Raw genomic sequence first — 24,062 nt, 5'->3', positions numbered from 1 at the left:
CAATATTTCATTGGAAGAAATTCTGATCCAGTACTGGATGTCGGGTATAATAACCCCCACAAGGCCCATGGGGATACCCTGATTGATCCCCCTGTGGGACTATTGGAATATGAGTTTCTCCGCTAGTGGGTGGAGGCCTACCCAGCTGGGGTTCATAAGAACTCTGTGTAAAGGCCGGCCTGTACAGGGACAGGCATTTTGCTTCTCCCAAAGGGACTGTATTTTGTAAATATATTCATTGCCTTGGGCAGACTTCTTGTGACCGTAAATAAATCTGCGTTCGCCTTATTGCTCGGCTTTCTGGGTCTTAATATCGGAAAAGAAGCCTGGTAATTTCGAGACAGGCTGGAGGTATGGTAGTGATGTAGAGTTGTGTGTTGCCAGTGGGCATGTGGAAACTGACATACTTTCAGATGATATCAGTGAGGGACAACAAGTAGATGATAAATGAGAGGAGGCCAAAGAGAGGTGCTTGGGGGATATCAGAGGTAACGACACAGGAGCAGGAAGAGAAACCATACGAGGAATATGCATGTTACACTTATACCTGATTTGCTGAAATGTCATAATAACAAAATCACTAAATGTCATAATTGAGTAACCTTCAGAAAAAAATCCAATGTTTGAAAGTCTCTGTGGTGTAGTGTTCTTTGTGACTCTTGTTCTCAGGATGGATGTTGTAGTGCTCACAAAGACCACAGAAGCATTAACAAAGCTAACATTTATTTACATTACTTATTAAAGCTCGACCACTTACTCCCACAGTAAACAATAATCTAATAATCTACAATCTACACTGAACTAACACTGGTCTCTACACTCTATCTATAACTGCCCTCTGATCTCACTCACGACTCCTATACTCTCCTCTCCAGCCGTCTCCCAGACGTTTGTGAGTCAGTGCTTTATATAGTTCTCCATCTAGTGGTTAATTATGATATGACATTAACCCTTTCTATTCATTTCCCATAATGTCACAAATGATGTCTTGCAGCTTTCTGCTCACTATGTTAAGGTACCATTGATTAACAAGCAGCAGCCGCCAGTCTAGACAAAGTGCGGGCAGAAAGGTGCAGGTTAGGTGGATTGGCCATGCTAAATTGCCCCTTAGTGTCCAAAAGGTTAGGTAGGGTTTCGGGAATAGGGTTGAGGTGTGGGCTTCAGTAGGGTGCTCTTTCCAAGGGCCGGTGCAGACTCAATGGGCCGAATGGCCTCCTTCTGCACTGTAAATTGTATGATAAAGTGGAGCTTGATCCTGTCCTCACGCAACATCCAAACATGCACATTTCCAGCAGAGGGTGCTGGAGAGCAATCAGGAGAATGAGCCCTATTCAACGCTACTCTTTCTAAAGAAGGAGGGCACTGTGGTCAACTGTTAGCTGCCAAAATAATTTTAATCTTACTTGTCAGCTTGGCAAGTTGCTCTCTAGATAAACTGTCTGAGGGCTTAGGGTTTGGGTGGAGGAGCCAAATTAAATGTCTAAACATTGAAATGATGTGCATAATTTTACTTGTCTTTGGGTCAAACCTTGTCACCTTTCACTTGGCTAAAGCGTTTCAAATTTTGCGACAATGTGCAGCATAGCTAGCAGGTATGGCAGACCAAACAATTCAATTTTTACTTAAGGAACAGAAACAGAACTCACCATTTTACTGTCAATTGAATATAGAAAAACAACTGGCCTCGACCCTGGCATTCGTTGCACTTCTGACATCCAAGTCCAGAGCAGTTTTTACAACTGAGGGGAAACCAGAAACTTGTCATATACATATATATATATATATGTGCCTGGCGTTTTTTTGCTATTGTGCTGTTTTTTTGACCTGAATCAATGGATATCAATGCAACCGGTACAAAAGATCACAACATTTTAAGCATAAATTGTGTGCAGTGACGTTTGGGTTTCCCCCAATATTGTGAAATAGTTTTAAAAACATCCCACAAGAAGCAGGTCCCCACTCACAAAACAGGTCATGTCCACAGGCTGACTAAATCACTACTGGGTGCTTGTACCTGCTTGTAGGCTTTCAAGGAGGCTCCACAAATTAAGCTGGGTGTTTTTCAGCGCAAGGTCACCAATAAGTATATTTTGAAAGGTTAGAGATTTTTAAAAACAATTATTGAGGGATAGACGACTGTAACTCAATCTAACTGGAAAATAAATTTACATAACTTTTTAAAAGCCATTTTCAGACGGGTAACTCACTCTGATTTCAAAAGTTACTTTTTGGTGTTAAAACTCTCTTTCAGCCGGATTAATCAAATTCTATCAAATCACCACTTTTAAAAATGTCTTTTTTATGGCAAATTTTGAAAGGACATTTTGAAACGTCGCCTGATTGCGCTGTTTCATTGCAGAATTGTGTTCAGAAAAATATAAATGAGCTTCACAGAAACTAGGTGGTGGGGAGGGCACGGAGGACAGACTTTTCAATTCCGACACCATTTGTACTGGGATTTCTGACTGTGCCCAAGGTAGGATTCCATCCCATAGTCTACATCACATGTGGTGTCTTCTGAAGATCTGTTTTACAGGAGATTATGCCACCTGATGTCTACCTTCATGGCCAAAAGCACAGGGCACGATCTAACCAAAATAAAACAGAGTCTGTTCTGGGCGGGATTAGCAGGGTCGTCCTGGCACTTGGAGCGCCGGGAATGACCCCGCTATCTAGGGGCACTCTGTCTTGTTTTCGTGCCCTAGTGGGGAACACCTCCCCAAAGCTGCACTTTGCACCATTTCCTGCTCTGAGAAGATCCGACGAGAAGAGCACCTCAGTGCAAGGAGAGATCGGGATGCCATTTTTAACATTTTCCCTCAACACCCCCGATGTAGCCCCCGGAACCTTTCCAACACCCCAATTTATCTGTTGTAAGGTCCTCAAACTGGCAAAGCACCCCCAAGCCCAATGCCCAGATTGGCACCTGGGCACGGCCGGGATGCCCAAGTTGCACTTCCAAGGTGCCAATGCCAAGGTGCCCTGGTGGTGCCAGCAGTGCCTGGGTGCCACCCTGCGGAAGGCCGACCATCCAGGGGCTTCCAATCACCTGTGGGAGCGCCACCCCCCCCCCGCCACCATTTGTGGGGATCAGTATTGAACAACGCCCTGCTGGGGGTCTCCTCAGTGATGCCTTCCCTGACTGCATCATTCTCATGTCCCCTATCGGCTTCACCAGCCCAATGCGGCCCCCCAGACCCTCCACCAGGTTCTTCCCACCTTGGGGAATTCCAACCATCCAGGAAACTCCTCAAATATCCCGTAGCTGCAGAGACCTTCCCCGTATCATTTGTTTCCAGGTAGATCACCCGCCCACAGATCGCTTCATCCGCTAACAACCCCACATCCAAACTTCATAGCGGACGTTGTCCTCTCTCCAAACTATCTCGTAGATCCACCCAATGTGGGGCATGATCCGACACTGTGATTGGTGAGTGCTCAGTATCCACAACCCCCGATATTAGAGCCCTGCTCAGAACAGAAAAGTCGATGCGCGAGTATACCTTGTGGACATGGGAAAAAAAAGAAAACTCCTTCACACTTGGCCGTGCAAACCTCCATGGGTCTACTCCCCCCCATCTGTTCCATAAACCCCTTCAATTCCTTTGCCACGGCAGGCATCCTCCCTGTCCTGGATTTTAACCAGTCCAATTCCGGATCAATTACTGTATTAAAATATCCCCCCATGATCAAGTTATGTGACTCTTAATCTGGGATCTTACATAACACCCACCTCATAAATTCCACATCGTCCCAATTCAGAGCATATACGTTCACGAGTACCACCCGCACCCCCTCCAGCTTCCCACTTACCATAATGTATCTACCCCCATGTCTGGCACGATTCTCCCTGCCTCAAATGCCACTCGTTTATTGATCAAGATCGCTACCCCCTGGTCTTTGAGTCCAGCCCTGAGAGGAATACTTGGCCAACCCACCCCTTTCTCAATCTAGTCTGGTCTATAGCCTTTAGGTGTGTATCTTGTAGCATTGCCACATCCGCCTTCAGCCCCCTCAAAAGCGCAAACACACGAGCCCTCTTGACCGGCCCATTCAAACCTCTAACGTTCTATGTAATCAGCCTGGTCGGCCCCCCGCCCCCGCCCCCGCCCCCCTGGTAACAGCACTAGAAACCCAACCCCCCATATGAAGCTCCAGCTCGCCCCCCCCCCCACCCCTCACTGTGCTTCCGTAAGTCGGCTGACTAAGCTGACATGATAGCTCCATTGTTCTCTCCCCTCTCCCCCCACTTGGACAAACATATTCAAAGCATTACATTCCCCAGTAAACAAACATCAGAAAAAACATTGAAAAAAACAACCACAGAAACCACCCCCCCTCCAAACAGCTCCTAGTAAGACAAATTTAACTTTAGCCATCGAAACAGCCCCTTATTGCCCATAACACTACTTATTCAGACCAGCACAAAAGTGATTTTCAACAAATCGGCACTACAATACTCTCCAAGGATTCAGTGTCTTTAGTTCACCTCCAGTCTTTTTCACTTGAATAAAGTCCATACATCGTCTGGTGTTTAGAAGTAAAAATCCTGTTCCTCATATGTGACCTACAGATGGGCTGGGTACAACATCCTGAACTTCACACCCTTCTTAAAGAGGGCTGTTTTTGCCCGATTAAACTCAGCTCGTCTCTTCGCCAAATCCGCGCCCAGGTCTTAATAAATGCGCAGCTCACAATTCTCCCACTTGCTGTTCCGCTCTTTCTTGGCCCACCGTAGAACATGTTCCTTGTCCAGGAATTGGTGTAAACGTACCACCATCGCCCTCGGCGGCTTCTTCGCTCAGGGCTTCTTCGCGAGGTCTCTGTGCGCTTGATCCAGTTCCAGGGGCCAAGAGAAAGCCTCAGCCCCCATCAACTTCTCCAACATGTTTGTCACATAGGCCCTCGCATCCGATCTCTCACTGCCTTCAGGGAGGCGGACGATTCTCAAATTTTGCCTTCTGGACCTGTTCGCCAGGTCCACCAGCTTCTCCTACACAGGCGGGAGCTATCAAATGTGCAACCTACTCCTCCATGGCCACCACCGGAAGTCTCTTGACTGGATTCAATACTCTCACATTCCATGTGACTAACCTGCTAATCAACTATATCTTTTCTTGGGCCAGCCCCCAGCATGTGTTACACGACCCTCCAGGCCCACTCTTGGATACCCACCGCCACCACTCCCTTTCTTGCTGCGCCACAGCAACCACATCATTGTCAGCAGCTGCCCCCTCCTCCCTCCCCCTCTACTACAGTAGCCAACCCTCCCCGTTAACTCGCCCGCCCAGCTAGCCTGGCAGCCCCCATGCAAGGTGCCTGAGCCACATACCCCCCTCCCCCCACTGATTCCCCTCCCCCTCGCTTGCATACCTGCATAACACGAACAATGAAGTAAGTAAAAAGGTGCATTCACCTCCACGCTCTCCAAACATCCCACCACAGAACCCAACAAAACATCTCAAAGGAGAGAAGTTCTCCAACAACCAACAAACAGAAAGCAGTAACAAAAAGGCAGAGTAAACCAATATCTCCCCTTTGCCAGGTTCGCGCCCAGGTCCTGGTACACCCGGAGCTCATTGCTTCCCCAGGTGCACCTCCTCGTCTGCCATGCCCACCGCAATATTTCCTCCTTATCGAGGAATCGATGGAGCTGCACCACCATTGCCCTCGACAGCACATTCGCCTGAGGCATCCTCATCAGCACCCTATACACCCAGTTAACCTTCAGGGGCGGGCCGTAGGCCCCCATTCCCATGAGCTTCTCCAGATCTTGGCTATATACGAGCCAGTGTCCGCTCCCTCGCTGCCTTCAGGCTTCCTCGCGATTCTTAAGTTTTGTCTCCGGGAGTGGTTCTCCAGATCCTTCTCCTTCTCCAGCTGCTCCTCGTGTTCCCCCACCACCTCGTCCACTTTCCGAATGGCCTGGCCCTGGGTCTCTCGCCTCTGTTCCATCTGATCAATTCCTGTTTTTAGTGGTTCCATCGCCTTGGCCAGGTCTTCCTGGGCTTCCCTCCTCTGCCGGCTGAAGCTCACATTTAAGAAGTCCACCAGCTGCTCGGTTGACCACTGGGCAGGTAGGGCTGACCCTTCACCCTCCGCCATCTTTACCTGTGGCGCACAAATTATTTCTTGCTCCAACAGCTCCCTTCTTCTCGACTCACTACATGGCCGCCACTGGAAGCCTGAGTTCTAATTTTTAACCAGTTTGTGGAAAAGACGTTTCTCCTGAATTTGCTGGAGAGCATTTATTGGAGAGTATATCATATTTATGGCCACTGTAGTATAAGGGTATCTGGCATAATGCGGAACTGGGCAACAGCACTGTCCACAGTGTGATTTAAACAGACATATGACCTGAGACGAGAGAGTTGTGGACTGGGTAGGGACCTATGCAGAAAAAAGCATGGAGTTAGCTTATAGCTTGGGCTATACCCTGTATATATTTGCATAGTTATGGGTTATTAATGTTCACTACACAAGACTCATTACCTCTTGTGGGAACTACTGAACATACAACAGCTACTAATTCTGGTCTTGTCCACAAATGGAAATGTCTTCTTTCCATCTACCCTATCAAACACGTCAAACACTTTAAAATACTTGGAGACCTCTATCAGGTCACTCTTCAATCATATTTCTAGGGAGATGAGCTCTGGCTTGTTCAATTTTTCCATTGTGTATATAATCTCTAAGTTCAGCCATCATTCTAGTAAATCTTCCTTGTGCCTTCTCGACTGCATGTATGCCCTTTCTATAATATGAAGACCAGAACTGTGCACAGTACACGAAAGGTGGAATATTTCTGGTCCTTCCCGCCGGAGTGGGATTTCCCTGACCCGCCGAAGGTAGCCTCTTTGCGGCAGGTTCCCCGGTGGCAGGGCGGGCAAGCTATACAGAACGCCATTGACTTTGTTGGGACAATGACGTGCCGCCTCTGCTGCCGGAAAACCCACCGAATTGGGGGGGGACGGACATTTCTGACCAAAGTGTGTAGTCCAACCCAGTCTGTATGGAGATTTAACACTTCTCTGTTTTTCAAATCTGGCCTTCTAGGAATGAACCTTCTGTGCTTTGTTGCTTTTTATGACTTTATAAATCTGCGACCATAAGACGGGGGAGCAAAAATAGGCTGTTCGGCCCATTGAGTCTGCTCCACCATTCAATGAGACCATGACTCATCTGATACGATAATCGTCAACTCCACTTTCCTGCCTTATTCCCATAACCCTTGATTCCTTTAACTGATTAAAAATCTGCCTGTGCTTCTACTTTAGTTGTGTACCGTCCCAAATGCTCTGAACCTGCAACCCATTTACACACTTAATTTCCGAGCACTTTATGGCCTCCTTATTCCAACCAGAATGCATCACCTCGCATTCCCTGTACTAAATTAATTTGCCAATTACATGCGTAATCTGCAAATTTGTTAATGTCTTCCTGTATTTTGAAGTTCTCCTCTGTGTTAACTCCACCCCTCAATTTAGCGTCATCCACAAATTTTGAAATTGTACTTCTGAACCCAAAGTCCAAATTGGTTAGGTAAATGGTGACTGATGTACCATCAATTGGACTCGAGACACGATGAAGATCCAAACTGTGGCTTTAATCAGCTAGTTGTTAGCCCGGTGGTCGACTACAGAGAAAGGCCGACCGCCGGGAACTCTGGGTACTTATACCCCGCCTTGGAGGCGGGGCCTACTGGCCTCTCGACCAATTGGTGAGCAGTCACATGACTAGTCCCAGCCAATCGGACGAGAGGCACATGACCAGCCAGAGCCAATGGGAAACCAATGGTCTGCACCAATGGCAGTGCTCACATTCATACCACCACAGTAACCAACAGTGATCCCAGCACTGATCCATGTCGAACATCAGATCCTACCATTCGCCAATCTGAGTGACCATTCTTAATCCCTACTGTCTAGCTGTTTTAAGTTTTGTAACCAGCTTGCTATATTCTGTTGTTTTCCCTTGATTAGCCGGTGGCACAGTGGTTAGTACTGTTGCCTCATAGCTCCAGGAACCTGGGCTCAATTCCGGCTTTGGGTGACTGTGTGGAATTTGCTCAGTCTCCCCGTGTCTGTGTGGGTTTCCTCCGGGTGCTCCGGTTTGCCCCCACAGTCCAAAGACAGGCAGGTTAGGTGGATTCGCCATGCTAAATTGTCCCATGCTGTCAAAGGATGGATAGGGATAGGGCTGGAGCATGGCCCTGGATGAGGTGCTCTTTTGGAGGGTCGATGCAGACTTGATGGGCCCAATGGCCTCCTTCTACATGTAGGGATTCTATATTCTCAGCTTGTTTATGCAACACTGAATTAATTCCAGTAAACAAATAGTTTGAGGCATAGTACTAATATTATTAATTGTATCTCAGTTGGCTTCACGGTGGGCGCGATCCTGCGGGCACGCTGCACCGGAAGAACAGCTTGTCGCGGTGTAGCGTGGTCGGTGAAAGCCAGGAACCCCCCCCCCCCTCCCTCCCGTGATCTATCCGGCTCACAACGCCTCATGAGATTCAACACAATCTCGTGAGACATTGCAATGGACGGAATCACTTTCTGGCAAATCTGCATATTAGAGCGAGGCAGTAAGCCTTACCCGATTGTGCAGATTCCCGAGATACCTGAGGTTTTGGGATTCAATTCCTTTGCCTTGGGGACCTTGGGTGAGCGCTGTATGGTACTGGTCCCCACAAATGGGGACCAGATGTAATGGCACTCGTGGGGATCTCCAAGGGGATCGGAGACCCCTGGCTGCATGCCTTTTGGGCTGGGTGGTTCCCTGGCACTGCTGCTGCCACCTGGACAGTGCCAGGCTGGAACCCAGGTGGCACTGCCAGGCACACTGGCAGGTTGGCACTGCCAGGATGCCAAGCTGGCAATTTTTGCACGCATGCGATTGGGCCGGGGTTGCTCAGTGGAGGGGGGAACAAGGGGCCATCCCCTCCCCTTCCATGTTGCTTTTGGGAAGGGGGGCGAAGTTGAGGATTCTTTTCGGAGATCGGGATGCCATTTAAAAATGGTAACCCGATTTCTCGCTACAATGGGGAATTCCGGTGCGCGTAGCTCCCGATTGTAAAAAACGGGACAATGTGTGGCCTTCGCCGCACGTTCCCGGTTCAGGTCCCTTATTCAAAGTGAGGGAAACACGCGGCTAAATGCGCTCACTAGCTTTTGTTCCTTTTTGGGATGATCGCGCCCAATATATTTTATTTCTAGTAAAGCTGCATATGCTTTATTATTCCAAGATTTTGTTGCACTTGGCAATTTCTGCTTGAGCACATTGCAGCACCGGGAGTGGGATTACCGAGTTCTTTCCGCCGGCAGGATCTTCCAATCCTACCGATGGCGACCCCTCGTGGCAAAATCCCCGACGGTGGGACGGGTGGGCCACGCAACACGCCGCAGGCATTGACGGAGCCGGAAGATCCGCTTCTGCCGCCGGAAAACAAGCTGTGGAGGGGGCAAGGGGCAAGGGTTTGTGCCTTCTTCACACACTAATGTCCATCACATTGCTGCAGGCAGTCGCCATCGGTAGGTCATGGGATCGGGAGAAAGCCATGGGAAATTAGTTCTATTTTAATAGGATCCTTTACTCATTGTATAGGGGTCAGTATAACTTTCCATCCTAGTCGGTACACTCTAGTACACTCTAGTCTCCTTTAATTGGAGAGCAATAAAAGCTGATGGTACAGATCTGAATGTGGGTTTAGTCTGGATACCACAGTCTCAGATGACACCCAAAGGTTATTGGAAGAGAAACTCTGCCAGCAAGCGCAGGTGAACAGGTCGGGTTGCAGATGGTGAATGGGGCTACCACTATATTAATCTCTCCCATCCAAATGTAGCACAATTACTAGGTGCAGAATATTGTACTATCCAGAGCTGAACACAACATGGGAGCATATTGGGTCTCAGTAAGAATTCTTACTGGTCAAATTTCACTATATTTTCTAGGTGTTGTGCAGCTCAGGCTGCCAGAGATCTGGGACAGGATTCTCCGCCCTGCCAGCCTCATGTTCTGGCACGGTGCTCCCCCACCGGCAGCGGAATTCTCCATTCCCGTAGCCTGCCAATGGAGTTCCCCATTGTGGCTGCCTCCACGCCGTTGGGGCGTGGTTGCGCTGCTGGTGAAGTGGTGGATCCTGCTGACAGAGAATCCTGTAGCTGCTGTTTCTGAGGGTCTCACTACAGAAACTAGATTGCCAGAATGTGACGTGATTGATTGCACATTTGGCCACAAGATGAAAAAGGGTCATCATAAGCAGTACAACGCTGATGCAGTATTTCAGCAATTTTAACAGACAGAAAGAATCACCAGTGTTATATGCAATCAAACAAATTTAATGTACAAGTAACAGCAAACTCTATGGGGTTTGCCATTACATTCTTAGGACCCAACGCGCTTACCTTTGAATCCCACTGCCCATACAATGATTACATCTTTCATCACCAAGTCGAAAGCCTTTACCAGAACAAATCCAGCATTTCATCTGTAGTTGCAAAATGGCTCAGTGTTACTTTATATATTTCACAAAATTGCTGCCTCATACATCGTTCGGACATCAATCTGTGGGTACAACTCTGTTTAAAACAGAACTGCTCTCTGGATTCAGGGGAATTGCTCCCTCTCTCAAACCCGGGTCTGTTGGGATCATTGGGTGGCGGAGTGAGCTCCTCACCCATCCATCGTGATTTTGAGGTGGAGGCCTCCTGTACATTGACCAGGCAGGCTGCAGGACACCATATAGCCACTGCAACACAGATTGCCAGATTCAGCAGAGGAAAGTAGGAGGTTTCTGTCACCAGGATGGAGAGTGACAATCATGGATCAGTGGCCCAGATTATTTTGTGGGGCTTGGAGGTGCATTCCTGCTCTTCCAGTGCCCAGAAAAATAATTCAAGACTTAGCTTTGCTGGGCCTCTTAGCCATCACCAGGTCCTATTTAAAAATGACAATTTGGGTCCTATTGACATCAAGTGGCCTTTCACCTAAAATGCGGGAGCACCTTAGGCACTCACAAGACAGCCCACCTTTTAATGGTGGGGTAAGGCTATCAAGTATATTTTGAGGGTTTCAATCATCCATTAGCATTGAAATTGCTGTTTATTGTTGGGTATAGTGCAAGAGATGCCCAGCACCCTTTATTACTTTGACCATTTACATAGAGAAACTTTGACTGTGAGTGCCTGCAGGCTATTTCTCCAAGAGTTAAACCTGAATTCAATCCTCATTATACATCTAGGAACACACATACACTTTCATCCAAAATTACACGTGTGGTGCTTGTCTTTCTAAGTTAGTGGTTTTGGTAAAATTGCAGGCTGCTGAGTGGATGTTGCCAAGCTGTGCTCCTGTCCAATGGCAAGGGGCAACATAGTCATGCTCCTCACTGAGTGAGATGGTTGGTTGATGGATTCTAACTCCACTACAGAGTTTGAGCACACAATTTCACTGACATTTGAATGCAGTATTGAGAGTGTTCGGCACTTTCAGAGGTCCCATCTTTCAGGTGAGATGGTTAAGGTGTGTCCCCGCCCACCTTTCCAGGTGGTTAAAAAAATAAGGTTCCGATGACAATATTCAAATAAGAGTTCTCCCAGTGTCTTAAACAACAATAATACCTCAATCCTCAAGACTCCTTGAGAGGGTGCAGAGATTTACCAAAATGGTTCCAGATTTGGGAGGTGATTTTTTAAAAATTTTAAATTAAAAAAAAAATTTAGAGTACCCAATTCATTTTTTCCAATTAAGGGCAATTTAGCGTGGCCAATCCACCTACTTGCACATTTTTGGGTTGTGGGTGTGAAACCCACACAAACACGGGGAGAATGTGCAAATCCCACACGGACAGTGACCCAGAGCCAGAATTGAACCTGGGACCTCGCTGCCGTGAGGTCACAGTGCTAACCCACTGCGCCACCGTGCTGTCATCGGGAAGTGATCTTAATGACAAGGTTAGGTTGAGAAGCTAGGGTTGTTCTCCTTGGAGCATAGGATTGAGGGGAAATTTGTTAGAGGTGTGCAAGGATAAGGTAGATAAAGAAAAGCCGCTCCCATTAGGTGATGGTACAAGGATGAGGGGAACACAGATTTAATGTTTTGGGTAAGAGATGCAGGGGGAATGCAAGGATTGTGGTAATGACCTGGAACTCACTGCTCATGACGGTGGTGGAAGTGGTAGATGATTAATGATTCAAAAGGAAATTGGATAGGCACTTGAAGGAAATAAACTTGCAGGGCTTCAGCGATAGAGTGGGGGAAATAGGACTGACTGGTTGCTCTAGATTGGCTTGATGGACCAAATGGCCTCCTTGCAGAATGATTCTGACCCAGATCTTCAAAAGAGCTTAACTGCTCTTCTCAATTAACTGCCTCATTGATGACACTTTAAAAGGTTGCTCATTGAGAAGTGCTTCGTCACTGGACTAATAATCCAGAGATCCAGGGTAATGCTCTGAGGATGCGGGTTCGAATCCCCCCACAGCAGATGGTGGAATGAGTATTCAATTAAACAAATCTGGAATTTAAAAAAAATCAGGAAGGGAATTGAGGGTCATGGGTATAAGGTGGGAAAGAGGATTGTCACATCAGATTAGTCATTATCTCGTTGACTGGCAGAGCAGACCTGATGGGCTGAATAGCCGACTTCTACTTCTATGTCTTCTGGTCTTATGGATGCTCTGAGGTTGTGAAAAGTTCAATATAAATGTGACTTTCTCTTTGTTTACTTACCCGTCCTGTTTGAAGACACTTATTGCACGGGACTTTACCCATGGCCATGCATCTGTGACACCCCTGAAAGAAATCACAACCAAAGTGAGTGTCCCCTCACTGATCCTGGGCCTCTGGTGGCTACATTGCTGGCAGCTGGCACCACTCCCGCTGGCAAAAGACAGCTGCCAGCCTCTGGCCAACAACTTTGGTGGGTCAGGATTTCTGCCGCCGAGGATGGCCTGCCGCGGTCACTTAAGTGTTAATATATGGGCCTTCTCCAAAGACGGCAATGTGGGGCCCTCATCAGCTCTCCAGCTGGTGAACGAGACCCCTGTTCACCTGGATTAAATACTGCTCACTATCTCTGTTCACACTTGGATAAATTAAGATTTTTAATTGTTAGCTTTTTAGCACTTCATAAATGGAGGCCAATCTCCCATCACTAGCTTCAAAATGAAAGGTAGTGATACCAGTGAGCTAATTTGATTGTGTAAAATGGGAGATAGTTTTAGCAGTCTTTGTTATATTATTCCTGATGTATAATTCCATTAAAGAGCATACAGTTCAATTAAAATACCACTGAGGAAGTACTACAATCAGAAACCTTTTTAAAGTATAAAGTGAACCTTTCTCTCAGTTCCCCTGTAGTCTTCAATGTCTTAATCAGTGCCAGACTGTCTGCCTGCAACCAGAGTAAAATAACAAGTCGTTGCCCATGAGTGCCATTTGTCTAAGTTCCCATCGCAACTTTGGAGTCAGGGGATTAATTCTCCATATGGCGGCCTCCATCCTACATGTTACAGTACAAGTCATCTTTAACTTGGCCTAGCCCCAGGGATGATGTTTGCCGGGACATTCAGCCCCAGCTGTGTCTGACCTCTGTTCCAAGTTGACATACCTTTACAGATGCAGTGTGAGGCACCTTGACCTTCTTTTTGTTTTTCTCAAACATTTTTGGTACATCAACTGCAACTTCCCAGGGAGGGGGAGGGGGATAGCCATAGTTGTCAATGATCTGATCTAAAAAAAGAGAGAGGGAGAAAAAACCGTATATTGTAACCCCAGTTTACGAAGAGTTGCCCTTGTTGCTTTAACCATGTCACTCTTTACATCAGGGTCCAGGAGATTGGTGTATACGAGACATCTCCCTGGTGTTTGCATTTTCAGTTATTTTATTCCAGGAGAGGATTGTATACATCGGGCCCGGATTGTCCCTCCTGAGTCTGTGAATCTAACCTGGGAGAAAGAGGCCCAGAATTTGGGACTTTCAGTCTGGCAGGGGGAGGGGGCTGGATTAGAAGTTGAACCACCATCCCTGGATGATTGCTGAGGCTGCTAGGTGTGGAGGCAAGCCTGGCAGAAGGCTTATCACCGTACGCTGTCTAAAAGATTGAAAACAAAAAGCAAAAAAACAATAAATAGCCCTTCAGCCTTCACTACTCACCTCCCTAAAAAATCCCCGATGCCTCATCCATGCCACTTCATGTCCACAAACGCCCCAACACCCCAATGGACTCCCATACCCCTATGCCAACCTCTGCATCTGAACCACCTCCCATGGCTCCCTCATCCCCATGCCAGCTTTTGCCCACTGAACTACCCTTATAGCGCCATGCAACTCATGCCCCCACTCATCCAATGGCCCTTTATAGACCTTTAGTGTTGACTCAGGCACCTCAACATCTTTTGCCTTTCCCCTCTTCATGCTAACTCACTTCGTATTCGCCATGGGAAACCTCAGGAGCCATGCTGATGTAAATAATTAGGTGGGGGGTGCGGAATGGACCGGGAAGGTGGGGGGAATGAGTGGTGGGGGTGGGGGGGGGGGCAGTGGGTGGGAGGGGGGGGAGGCAGTGGGTGGGAAGGGAGGAGGGGGTGAGAAGATGGGCAAAGCCACATCCTATGAGAAGTGGGTAAGGATGAGGGCCCTGGCTCTCTGGCCCTCCGGGCATGCCGAACCCTTGCCATAGCCGCCTGTCCTCTATCCTCTGGCTACTCCCGCGGATTTTCCCTGGGCATATCCTCCAGCCCCTCCTGGTCCGGCTCATCCTGGTCATCCTCCTCTGACAAGGCCGCATGTTCCTCCTCCAAGACGTCGCTCCGCTGCTGTGCCAGGTTGTGGAGGACAGAGCAGGCCACCACAAACAGGCGACCCACCGTGGGGTGTACTGCGGTGCACCACTAAAGTGGTGAAGGAACAGAACCGCACTTTAAACAGTCCGATGCACCACTCAATGTCAGCCCGGGTGGCCACATGGGCCTCGTAATATCGGGTCTCTGCATCGGTCACTAGCCTCAGCACTGGCATCATTATCCAGGTCCTAAGCGGGAAAACTTTATTCCCCAAGAGCCAACCGGCAGCTTGGGGTGTCCCTCGAAGTTGCCTGAGATCTCCGACTGCCCAGGATGTAGCTGTTGTGCACATTCCCAAGGAAGCGTGCACACACATGCATGAATTCGACATTCAGGAGTGGAACCCCTTCCTGTTAATGAAGGGCGCTCCCATACTGCTCGGTGCATGCAAGGTGACATGCGTACTATCTATTACCCCCTAGACCTGGGGAATCCCGGCGATGGCAGAGAATCCTGCCCTGGCATCTTGATGGGCCTGGTCCAGGTCAAAGTTTATGTAGTCGGCTGCCCGGGCAAACAGGGCATCTATGATTTCACAGATGCACTTGTGGGATGTTGGCTGGAATAAGTTGCAAAAGTCCCTGCTTGAGCCCTGAGTATTAACTCAAGGCGTAACAGTTCAGGGCTGTGGTTACCTTGACGGCCATGGGAGCGGGTCGTCTCCTTCTCCATGTGGTGCCAAGTCCACAAAGACATGGCACAAGTGCCGCACCATCCCCTTGTTGAGATGGAGCCTCCTGCAGCACATGCTGTCTGACATCCCTTCGAATGAACAGAGACGCCTGTACACCTTGGGCTGTTGACGACTTCCCCCTCTGGGTCCTTCCCTGGATTGATGGGTAGCCGGGTGCTCAGAGTGTGGGGTGGGCCTCTGCACATGGGCTGCCACCTCAAGCCTCTGCCAACGCTGCAGCCACCGACTTCTCCCAGCATCTGGTCACTTGGACTGCCACCCCTACCATGAGGATAGCTGCTGTGGGGTCCACGATATTATATTATTTCTTATGTCCGAATAAAGCTCATAGTCTTCCAGTTGAAGCAGATGGATTATTGAGTAAGTTCATTCTCTCTCCAGAGCTTATACTAGATGTTACATGTGAGCTGTCTGTCTGTGTCCTCCTCACTAGCTGCCATTCCTGTGAAGAGTGAGATCCTGGCTGTCGTCTGTCTATTTTATACCTCTCTACTGCCCCCTCTAGTGATTACTTAGTTGTAGTGTATTTACATTAACCCCTTGTGTATATACAGATGTGCAGATTACTACAGATATCATCCATAATGTGATATCCGTAAGGAATTGGAGAATTTGAAAGACCGACGATCAGTTATGGCTTCCATCCCGGGACCCTCAAATTCCCCAAGTCTGTCCCACTCTTACATTCTGTGCCTTCTCTCAGGGTGCAATCCAATGAGCCAGTTGTGCTGGGGGACCCCAACCTGCGTATGCACCCCCGGCCACAGACGCGAACTCCAGACCCCCGCCGGGAACAGCACTGGGACCGGGCTCAAGACCCGCCCCCCTCCAAATCAGCACACCCAGCCTCTGGTCACAGGAGTATCCTCAATGCTGCGGCCCAGCTCCTGGGTGTTTGATTGTTGGCTGCTGTTCCCTGCGGTTTTGAAGCCTCCAGTGTCCAGGCCTCACAGTCTAATTGGGATGCTAGGCAGTAATACCCGACTGCGACATGGCATGTCTACCCACAGGAATCAATTTGAGAGCTGTAAAATACAATACTAACATTTCCAATTAACTATTAGCTGTGCGGCCAGAGGCCGCCACGGTCAGTGAGAGTTAAAGTGACCGTCACCATATTACCTGTCCTCGAGGTGTTAGGAGAATGGACAGGCAGAAGCTGAAGTTGCCTCTGGTATGGGTATACACAGGGGTGGCATGTTGGAACCACGGGTGCTGATACCCTTGCCCGCACAGCCCAGGGGCGACCCCCTTAGTGTCCTGGGATGTGCTGGTTGGGATATGGGGTTATGGGTATAAGGCCTCGTGGATCGATGCAGACATAATGGGCTAGCTGATGGTGTCACTGGTGAGGCCTCTGCCCTGAGAAGAGCAGTTTGCCAGGGATGGTGTCAAAGGCCACTGTGCATGTGTCCTTTGTTTGGGGGGAGTTCTGCTATTCCCTTGCTTCCCGTGCAGTTGGGCCACACTTCTGAGGAGTGCCAACAGCTGGTGAGCCAGTGATTGAGCTTGGCCATACCCATCCTGTTGATGATTCAGCTGGGGCATGACGGTTTCCAGAGGGGTGGCCTCGGGAGTTCCCAGATGACAGAGGCTCTCTGAACATTTACAGGAAAACAGTGAGCAGACAGCAGTGTGAGCAGCCAGGGGCCTGTAAGTAGCACCAAAGGGGTGAGTTAAAACCACATATTGCAGCAATGGTGGTCTGAGCCAGGCCATCCCAATTCTGAGGGAGACACCCTGGGTCCACGGATCTGGTACCAAGTTGCTCCCAGCTGCACCCCCAGCCCAGGCAGCACCCCCCCCCCCCCCCCAACACCCCAGCAAGCCCGACAATTTTGCAAAGTTTTTTAAAGTTTTCTTATCTTTTCGCTCCCCCTCAAGTGGGAGGAAGAGTTGGGAGAGGGTATGGAGGAGGAGTTCTGGTGTGAGATGCTCCAGAGAGTGAACGCCTCCACCTCGTGTGCGAGGTTGGGGCTGATACAGCTGATGGTGGTATATCGAGCACACCCCACGTGGGCGAGAATGAGCCAGTTCTTTGAGGGGGTAGAAGATATGAGTGAACATTGCAGGCGGGGGGGGGGCGCAAATCACGTTCATATGTTTTTGTCCTGTCAAAGCTGGAGGATTACTGGAAGGACGTTTTTAGGGTAATCTCTAAAGTGGTGCATGTGAAACTGGATCCGTGCCCACTGGAGGCCATATTCGGGGTGCCGGACCAGCCGGGATTGGAAACGGGTACGGAGGCAGATGCTGTAGCCTTCGCCTCATTGATCACCCGAAGGCAGATAGGTTGGGATGGAGATCAACCTCTCCACCCTGTGCCCTGGCGTGGCGGGGGGACCTGTTGGAATTCTTGACTCTTGAGAAGATTAAGTTTGAACTGAGAGGAAGGGTGGAGGGGTTCTACAATTCATGGGCATTATTCATTAAGCACTTTCAAGAATTGGATAACATCGAACATTCGTTGGGGGGGGGGGGGGGGAGGGGGGGGGGAACTGTATGTGTTAATGGTGACTATGGTTGATTCCTGTTTCCTTTTTGTTATTTGTTTATGTTAACATGCGGACAGTTGTTTGCGGGTTGGTGGAAGGATGGGATTGTTGTTGTTGATATGGGGATTGACATTACATTCGTTACTGATTATTGTTTATTGTTGATGGGTGTAAATTTGGGAGAAAATGTGAAAGAGGAGGAGAATAAAAATATTTTTTAAAAAAATCTTTTCACTCCCCCTTAACCGCCATGGCGTTCAGGCCCCGCTTGTAAATACTTGCACCAACGCGCACACACGTGACTTCGTCTAAGAGGGGCGGAGCATCATGGAAGGGAGCATACTGTGTCAAACCCGCTAATGATATTAAAATCCATGCAAATGACGATTTTGCATTGACCCGCGGGCACGGGCGCAAACATTTGATATCGCCGCCAGCGAGGGGCCGCACAATGCTGTCAGAATTAGCACTGGACGCAAACCTTGATTTTTCTATTTCGCATGATTCACCGCCAGTTCGCAATTTGTGCTTCTGACTCGCAAAGCTGAGAATTCAGCCCAATAAGTCTAATGGGGCTGTGCTTATGTGGTACAAACCATGGTCCAGAAAATTAGTAGCAATAGGCTAGTTGAACAGGCTATTTGACTGCAGCATATATTGCAGCCAAAAACCCGGGTCCAATGTTCCCCATCCTTCACCAGGAATGCTGAAAAGGTCCAAGGCAGAAGTAAAAGCAGTGCTCATGATCATAACTTTTAAACAGCCAAAAATGAAGTACGAGGTTTTAAAAACATCCCGAAGGATGTCCTTTGAAGAGCAGGGACAGTTATGCAGACAAATGCGGTAATTAATGTGCACGAGAAACAATCCTGAGATGATCTCCTCTCTAGAGTAAACACCGCAGATTACACAACAAATGAAACCAACAGATAGGCAACCTTTTCCATTTTAAACATATAAACTCACCATTCGACTCAAGGCTATTTGCTTACACAAGCTGCAGCAGCACTTTAGCAAATTTATTCTGACAGATTCAAGTACACCAGCCTTTACTTTAGGTATTAGTCCCTTCCCGATTGCATGAGTTGGTTAGTTCAGTTGGCTGGTTCATGATGTGGAGCGATGCCAACTGCATGGGCTCAATACCAGCTGAAGTTATTCATGAAGGCCCTGCCTTCTCAACCTTGCCCCTCGCTTGAGATGTGGTGGCCCACAGGTTAAATCACCACCAGTCAGCTCTCACTGGGAAGAGCAGCCCATGGTCCTCTAGGACTGTGGCGACATTACAGTTACAGTTCCTCCCCGGTACTGGTCCCTTTCCATTTGTTTATTCAAGTGACCGTTATTAACAATAATGAAGTCCCTGCAGATGAATAGCTTGCTGACAAGGTACGCCTCAACAATTAGTAACAGCGCGAGGAGAGCGTATTGCCACTTTTTAATTTTTTGATCCACTGGCATTAAGGTCAATTACTGCTCTACTACTGAGGTCAGCCAATTCAGCAAAGGTCAACAGTTGCATTGAAGATCTTTCCAATCTACAGGGTTTTCTTTTTTTAAAATGTTTATGAAAAAAAATTCCATAACAACCAATATAACTTGAAACAATCAAACTGAAAAATAGGCAAAACATCACAATCAAAAAAAGGGACAACACACAATACCTAATAAACTTAAATACCAAAACTAACGTAAATCCCCGAACAACTGACAGTGACTAACTCCTGAAACAAGGAAATAAATGGTTGCCATCTTAGATAGAACCTCTCCACCGACCCCCGATGGTGCACTTGACCTTCTCCAAATGCAGAAATTACATTGAGTTATCCAGCCAAGCAGAGGCGCTGGACCGAGTGGGAGACCTCCAAACAAGCAAAATTTGCCTCCGGGCTATTAACGAGGCAAAGGCAAAGACATCCGCCTTCACCCCAGACTGTATCACAGGTGAATCTGACAGCTCAAATATGGCCACCATGGACATGGATCCAAAACTACATGGAGAATCTCCGACATGGTGTTAAAGAATGAAGCCCAGAAGCCTATTAGTTTTGGACAGGACCGGACCAGAACATATGCGTATGGTTAGCTGGCATAAAGGATTAGTGCTCACACCTACCCTCAACACCAGGAAAGAGCCCACTCATCCTTGCTCTGGTCAAGTCTGTCCTGTGCAAAACCTTAAACTGAATCAGGCTCAGCCAAGCACATGAAGACTTGGAGTTGACCCTATGAAGGGCCTTACTCTGTACTTCACCATTAAGAATGGGAACACCCCCTCCCACCGAGAGGGCGACATGGCGGCACAGTGGTTAGCACTGCTGCCTCACGGCACCGAGGAACAAGGTTTGATCCCGGCCCCAGGTCACTGTCCGTGTGGAGTTTGCACATTCGGTCTCACCCACACAACCCAAAAGATGTTCAGGATAGGTGGATTGGCCACGCTAAATAGCCCGAGATAGAATCCTCTACATCAGGGATAGGGGGATGTCAAAGGAAAGAAAGGAAAAACTTTATCCGAAAAATCATGAAATACTACAAAGACTGGAATTAAGCAGTTGGAATTGCTCAACTACCTCCTGAGTCTGACAAACCTCCCGTCCACGAAATGGGCCCCAAACCACTCCGGACTCTTCACCTGCCAAGCTTTGAATGTCGAATCCAAACCAGCTGGTGGGAAAAGGCAATTATTGCAAATAGGGGCTAGCGAAGACAGGGAAAGGAGTTTGAAATGCTGCCGGAACTGTTTGCAAATTCTCAGGGAGGGGGCCACCACCGGATTGGGGGAAAATCTAATAGGGGAAAAAGGCAACGGCGCAGTAATTATTGCAAGAAGTGTAGATGTAGTGCAGGAACCAACTTACACTTTTCCCCAAATGTACCCTGGATTGCTAAACCACAACAATATTTTTGAATGTTAGCTGACCATTAATAAAACAATAAACTGACTTGACTTCCGGGCGGCGAGCGAGGAGGTCGCAGGGAGAGGGGCTCCCGCAAGCGGTGGACAGCAGGAGGAACAGCCCCCCCCCCCCCCCCCCGACAGGCCGGACGGCGGAGGAGGAGCGCCGGCGGAGGAGCCGGAGCGGGAGCCGAGGAGCCGAGGAGCCGGAGCGGAGGAGCCGAGGAGCCGGAGCGGAGGAGCCGAGGAGCCGGAGCGGAGGAGCCGAGGAGCCGGGGCGGAGGAGCCGAGGAGCCGGGGCGGAGGAGCCGAGGAGCCGGAGCGGAGGAGCCGAGGAGCCGGAGCGGAGGAGCCGAGGAGCCGGAGCGGGAGCCGAGGAGCCGGAGCCGAGGAGCCGGAGCGGAGGAGCCGAGGAGCCGGAGCGGGAGCGGAGGAGCCGGAGCGGAGGAGCCGGAGCGGCGACAGGGGGGCCCAACAGCAGCAGGTCCATCCCCTCTCCCTCCCCCCCCCCCCCCCACGCGGGCCAGGAGCGGTGCGGCGGCGGCCCCTCTTCTCTCCCCCCCCCCACGCGACCCAGGAGCGGTGCGGCGGCGGCGGCCCCTCTTCTCTCCCCCCCCCCCCCCCCCCACGCGGGCCAGGAGCGGTGCGGCGGCGGCGGCCCCTCTTCTCTTCCCCCCCACCCCCCACGCGGGCCAGGAGCGGTGCGGCGGCGGCGGCCCCTCTTCTCTCCCCCCCCCCCCCCCCCCCACGCGGGCCAGGAGCGGTGCGGCGGCCCCTCTTCTCTCCCCCCCCCCCCCCCCCCCCCGCGGGCCAGGAGCGGTGCGGCGGCGGCGGCCCCTCTTCTCTTCCCCCCCCCCCCCAGCCAGCAGCGGGGACCCCCCCCCCCCCCAGCCAGCAGCGGGGACCCCCCCCCCCCAGCCAGCAGCGGGGACACAACCCCCCCCCCCCCCAGCCAGCAGCGGGGACACAACCCCCCCCCCCCCAGCCAGCAGCGGGGACACAACCCCCCCCCCCCCCCAGCCAGCAGCGGGGACACAACCCCCCCCCCCCCCAGCCAGCAGCGGGGACACAACCCCCCCCCCCCCCAGCCAGCAGCGGGGACACAACCCCCCCCCCCCCCCCAGCCCGCAGCGGGGACCCCCCCCCCCCAACCAGCAGCGACCACCGGCCCACTCGCCCCTCCCCCCCCCCCCCCCCCCCAACTGCTGTGACCACCACGTGGCAAAGACAAAGGGACTCTCTCTCCTGGTTGAGTGGGGAAAAAAGAAAAAAGAGACTTGTATTTCTGTTCTTCCCAAAAGAAAACTGGTAAAGAGAAAAGGGGTAGGGGAAATAAATTTAAAAAAAAAAAAATATATATATATATATATATATATATACATATATAGATATATAATAATAAATAAAATAAAAATAGGGTGCGGAAAAGGGGGAAAAAGAAGAACAAGGAGAGAAGAAAAGATGAAGGGGAAGGGGGAGAAAAAAGTGCCAGAAAGGAGCCAAGAGAAAGGGGGCACCGGAAGTAGACTGGGCAAAGGGAAAGCCAGCTCGGGCGAACGAGTCAACACGCGAAGCGGCGGGAAGGATGCTTCGCCGCATCCAGAAGAGCTGGACGGGCGGGCAACCTCTCCCCTGGGGTTAGAGGGGGGCGTGAACTGGAAGGAAGCCTTTGCCGAGGTGGTGAGGGAGCAGCTGCAGGCATTCAAGGCAGAGTTAAGAGCAGACGCAGAGGCCGCAGCACAGGCAGCAGTGACCAGGGCCATGTCAGGGGTGCAGCAGGTTCTGACCAGATTGGAGAAGAAAGTGGATGCCCAAGGGAAGATACTGGAAGCCCAAGGGAAGATACTGGAAGCCCAGGGGGCAACCATTAAAGAGCTGGAGAAGGCAGCGACTGACGCGAGCGACCGGGTCATATCCCTGGAGAGGGGAATGGTGAAACTGAGTGCAACACAGGGGAGCCTGAAGGGCAGGGTAGACGACCAGGAGATCAGCTCGAGAAGGCAAAATATCAAGATAGTGGGCCTGCCAGAGGGGATAGAGGGTAGAAATCCCACAACATTCGTGGCTGCGATGCTGGGCTCCTTAGTGGGGCGGGAAACTTTTCCCACCCCACCGGAAATGGACAGAGCTCATCGGTCACTGCGCCCGAAGCCCAAGGAAGGGGAAAAACCGAGAGCAGTTATAGCCAGACTGCACCGGTACCGGGATAGGGAGACAATCCTGCGCTGGGCCAAGGAGAATAGAGCCTGCAATTGGGACGGGCACGCCATCCGAATCTACGAGGATTTTGGAGCGGACATAGCTAAGAGACGGGCGGAGTTCAACAGAGCGAAAGCAGCTCTCTATAAGAACAAAGTACGTTTTGGTATGCTGTACCCAGCAAAACTCTGGGTCACATACCAACACAAGGAATATTTCTTTACAGCCCCTGCCGAGGCGAATAGATTCGTCGAGGAGCACGGGCTGGAAAAACGCCATGGGAAGTAGGGACGAGGGGCCCATGGCAAGGAGACACGTCATGCCGACGGGGGGGTGGGGAGGGGCGAGGCAAAGCCAGCCCCCTCCCCCCTGGCAGAAACACCCAGAACGGAAAACAACCCAATGCCCTAGGGCCCGCTCCAGGTGGGAGGCCAGGCCCCGGCACGAGGGAACGGGAGTACTGGAGAGGGGAGAGGGGAAGCGGGACAGCAACCTCCGAGAGGGGAGCCACCGTGCTAGCAGGAAAGCTAGCGAAGGGGGCGCGCAACAGAGCAGGGCCGCAGCGCACCCCCAACAGGGGGGAAGGCGCCAGGCAGGGGAGGGGGGGGATCACCCATCAAAGGTGGGAGAGCAAATGGGGACAGGAATGGGGGAGAGAGGGGCAATGGAGGGGTACACAGGGGTATCCCCGAAAGGGATAGAGCGGGGGGGGGGGGGGCACCCGGGGGGCGAGAGACCAGGGAGGGGAAACGCAGGGACGAAGGGACAAAAGAGGCCAGTAAGGGAATAGGGCCACAAAGTGCCACAGACAAGGGCTCGAAACAGGGAACTGCTGCAAGCACCCACCCAGTACGGTCTGTGGGTGAAGGGGCCCCCCGGAGTGCAGGGGACTACCCGCGTGGCGGACACAAAGTGGACGGCC

At 50.5% G+C, this 24,062-nt stretch overlaps 1 protein-coding gene across 2 annotated transcripts in view; it reads right to left on the bottom strand.

Annotated features, from left to right (window-relative positions):
- Window positions 1-24,062, bottom strand: part of LOC119973154 (protein SSUH2 homolog) — a 95,407-nt gene that overhangs the window by 7,657 nt on the left and 63,688 nt on the right. For both annotated transcript variants that reach the window (XM_038810771.1, XM_038810772.1), the window contains exons 6-9: window positions 13,619-13,740; window positions 12,739-12,801; window positions 10,413-10,495; window positions 1,647-1,739 (exon numbers count right to left, since the gene is read on the bottom strand). In XM_038810771.1, coding sequence (XP_038666699.1) covers window positions 1,647-1,739; window positions 10,413-10,495; window positions 12,739-12,801; window positions 13,619-13,740 — 361 coding nt within the window. The remainder of the gene's footprint in view (window positions 1-1,646; window positions 1,740-10,412; window positions 10,496-12,738; window positions 12,802-13,618; window positions 13,741-24,062) is intronic.

The sequence above is a fragment of the Scyliorhinus canicula genome, chromosome 11 (assembly GCF_902713615.1).
Source record: "Scyliorhinus canicula chromosome 11, sScyCan1.1, whole genome shotgun sequence".
NCBI classification, from domain to species: Eukaryota; Metazoa; Chordata; class Chondrichthyes; order Carcharhiniformes; family Scyliorhinidae; genus Scyliorhinus; species Scyliorhinus canicula.
This window is presented reverse-complemented; position numbering and strand designations above follow the sequence as displayed.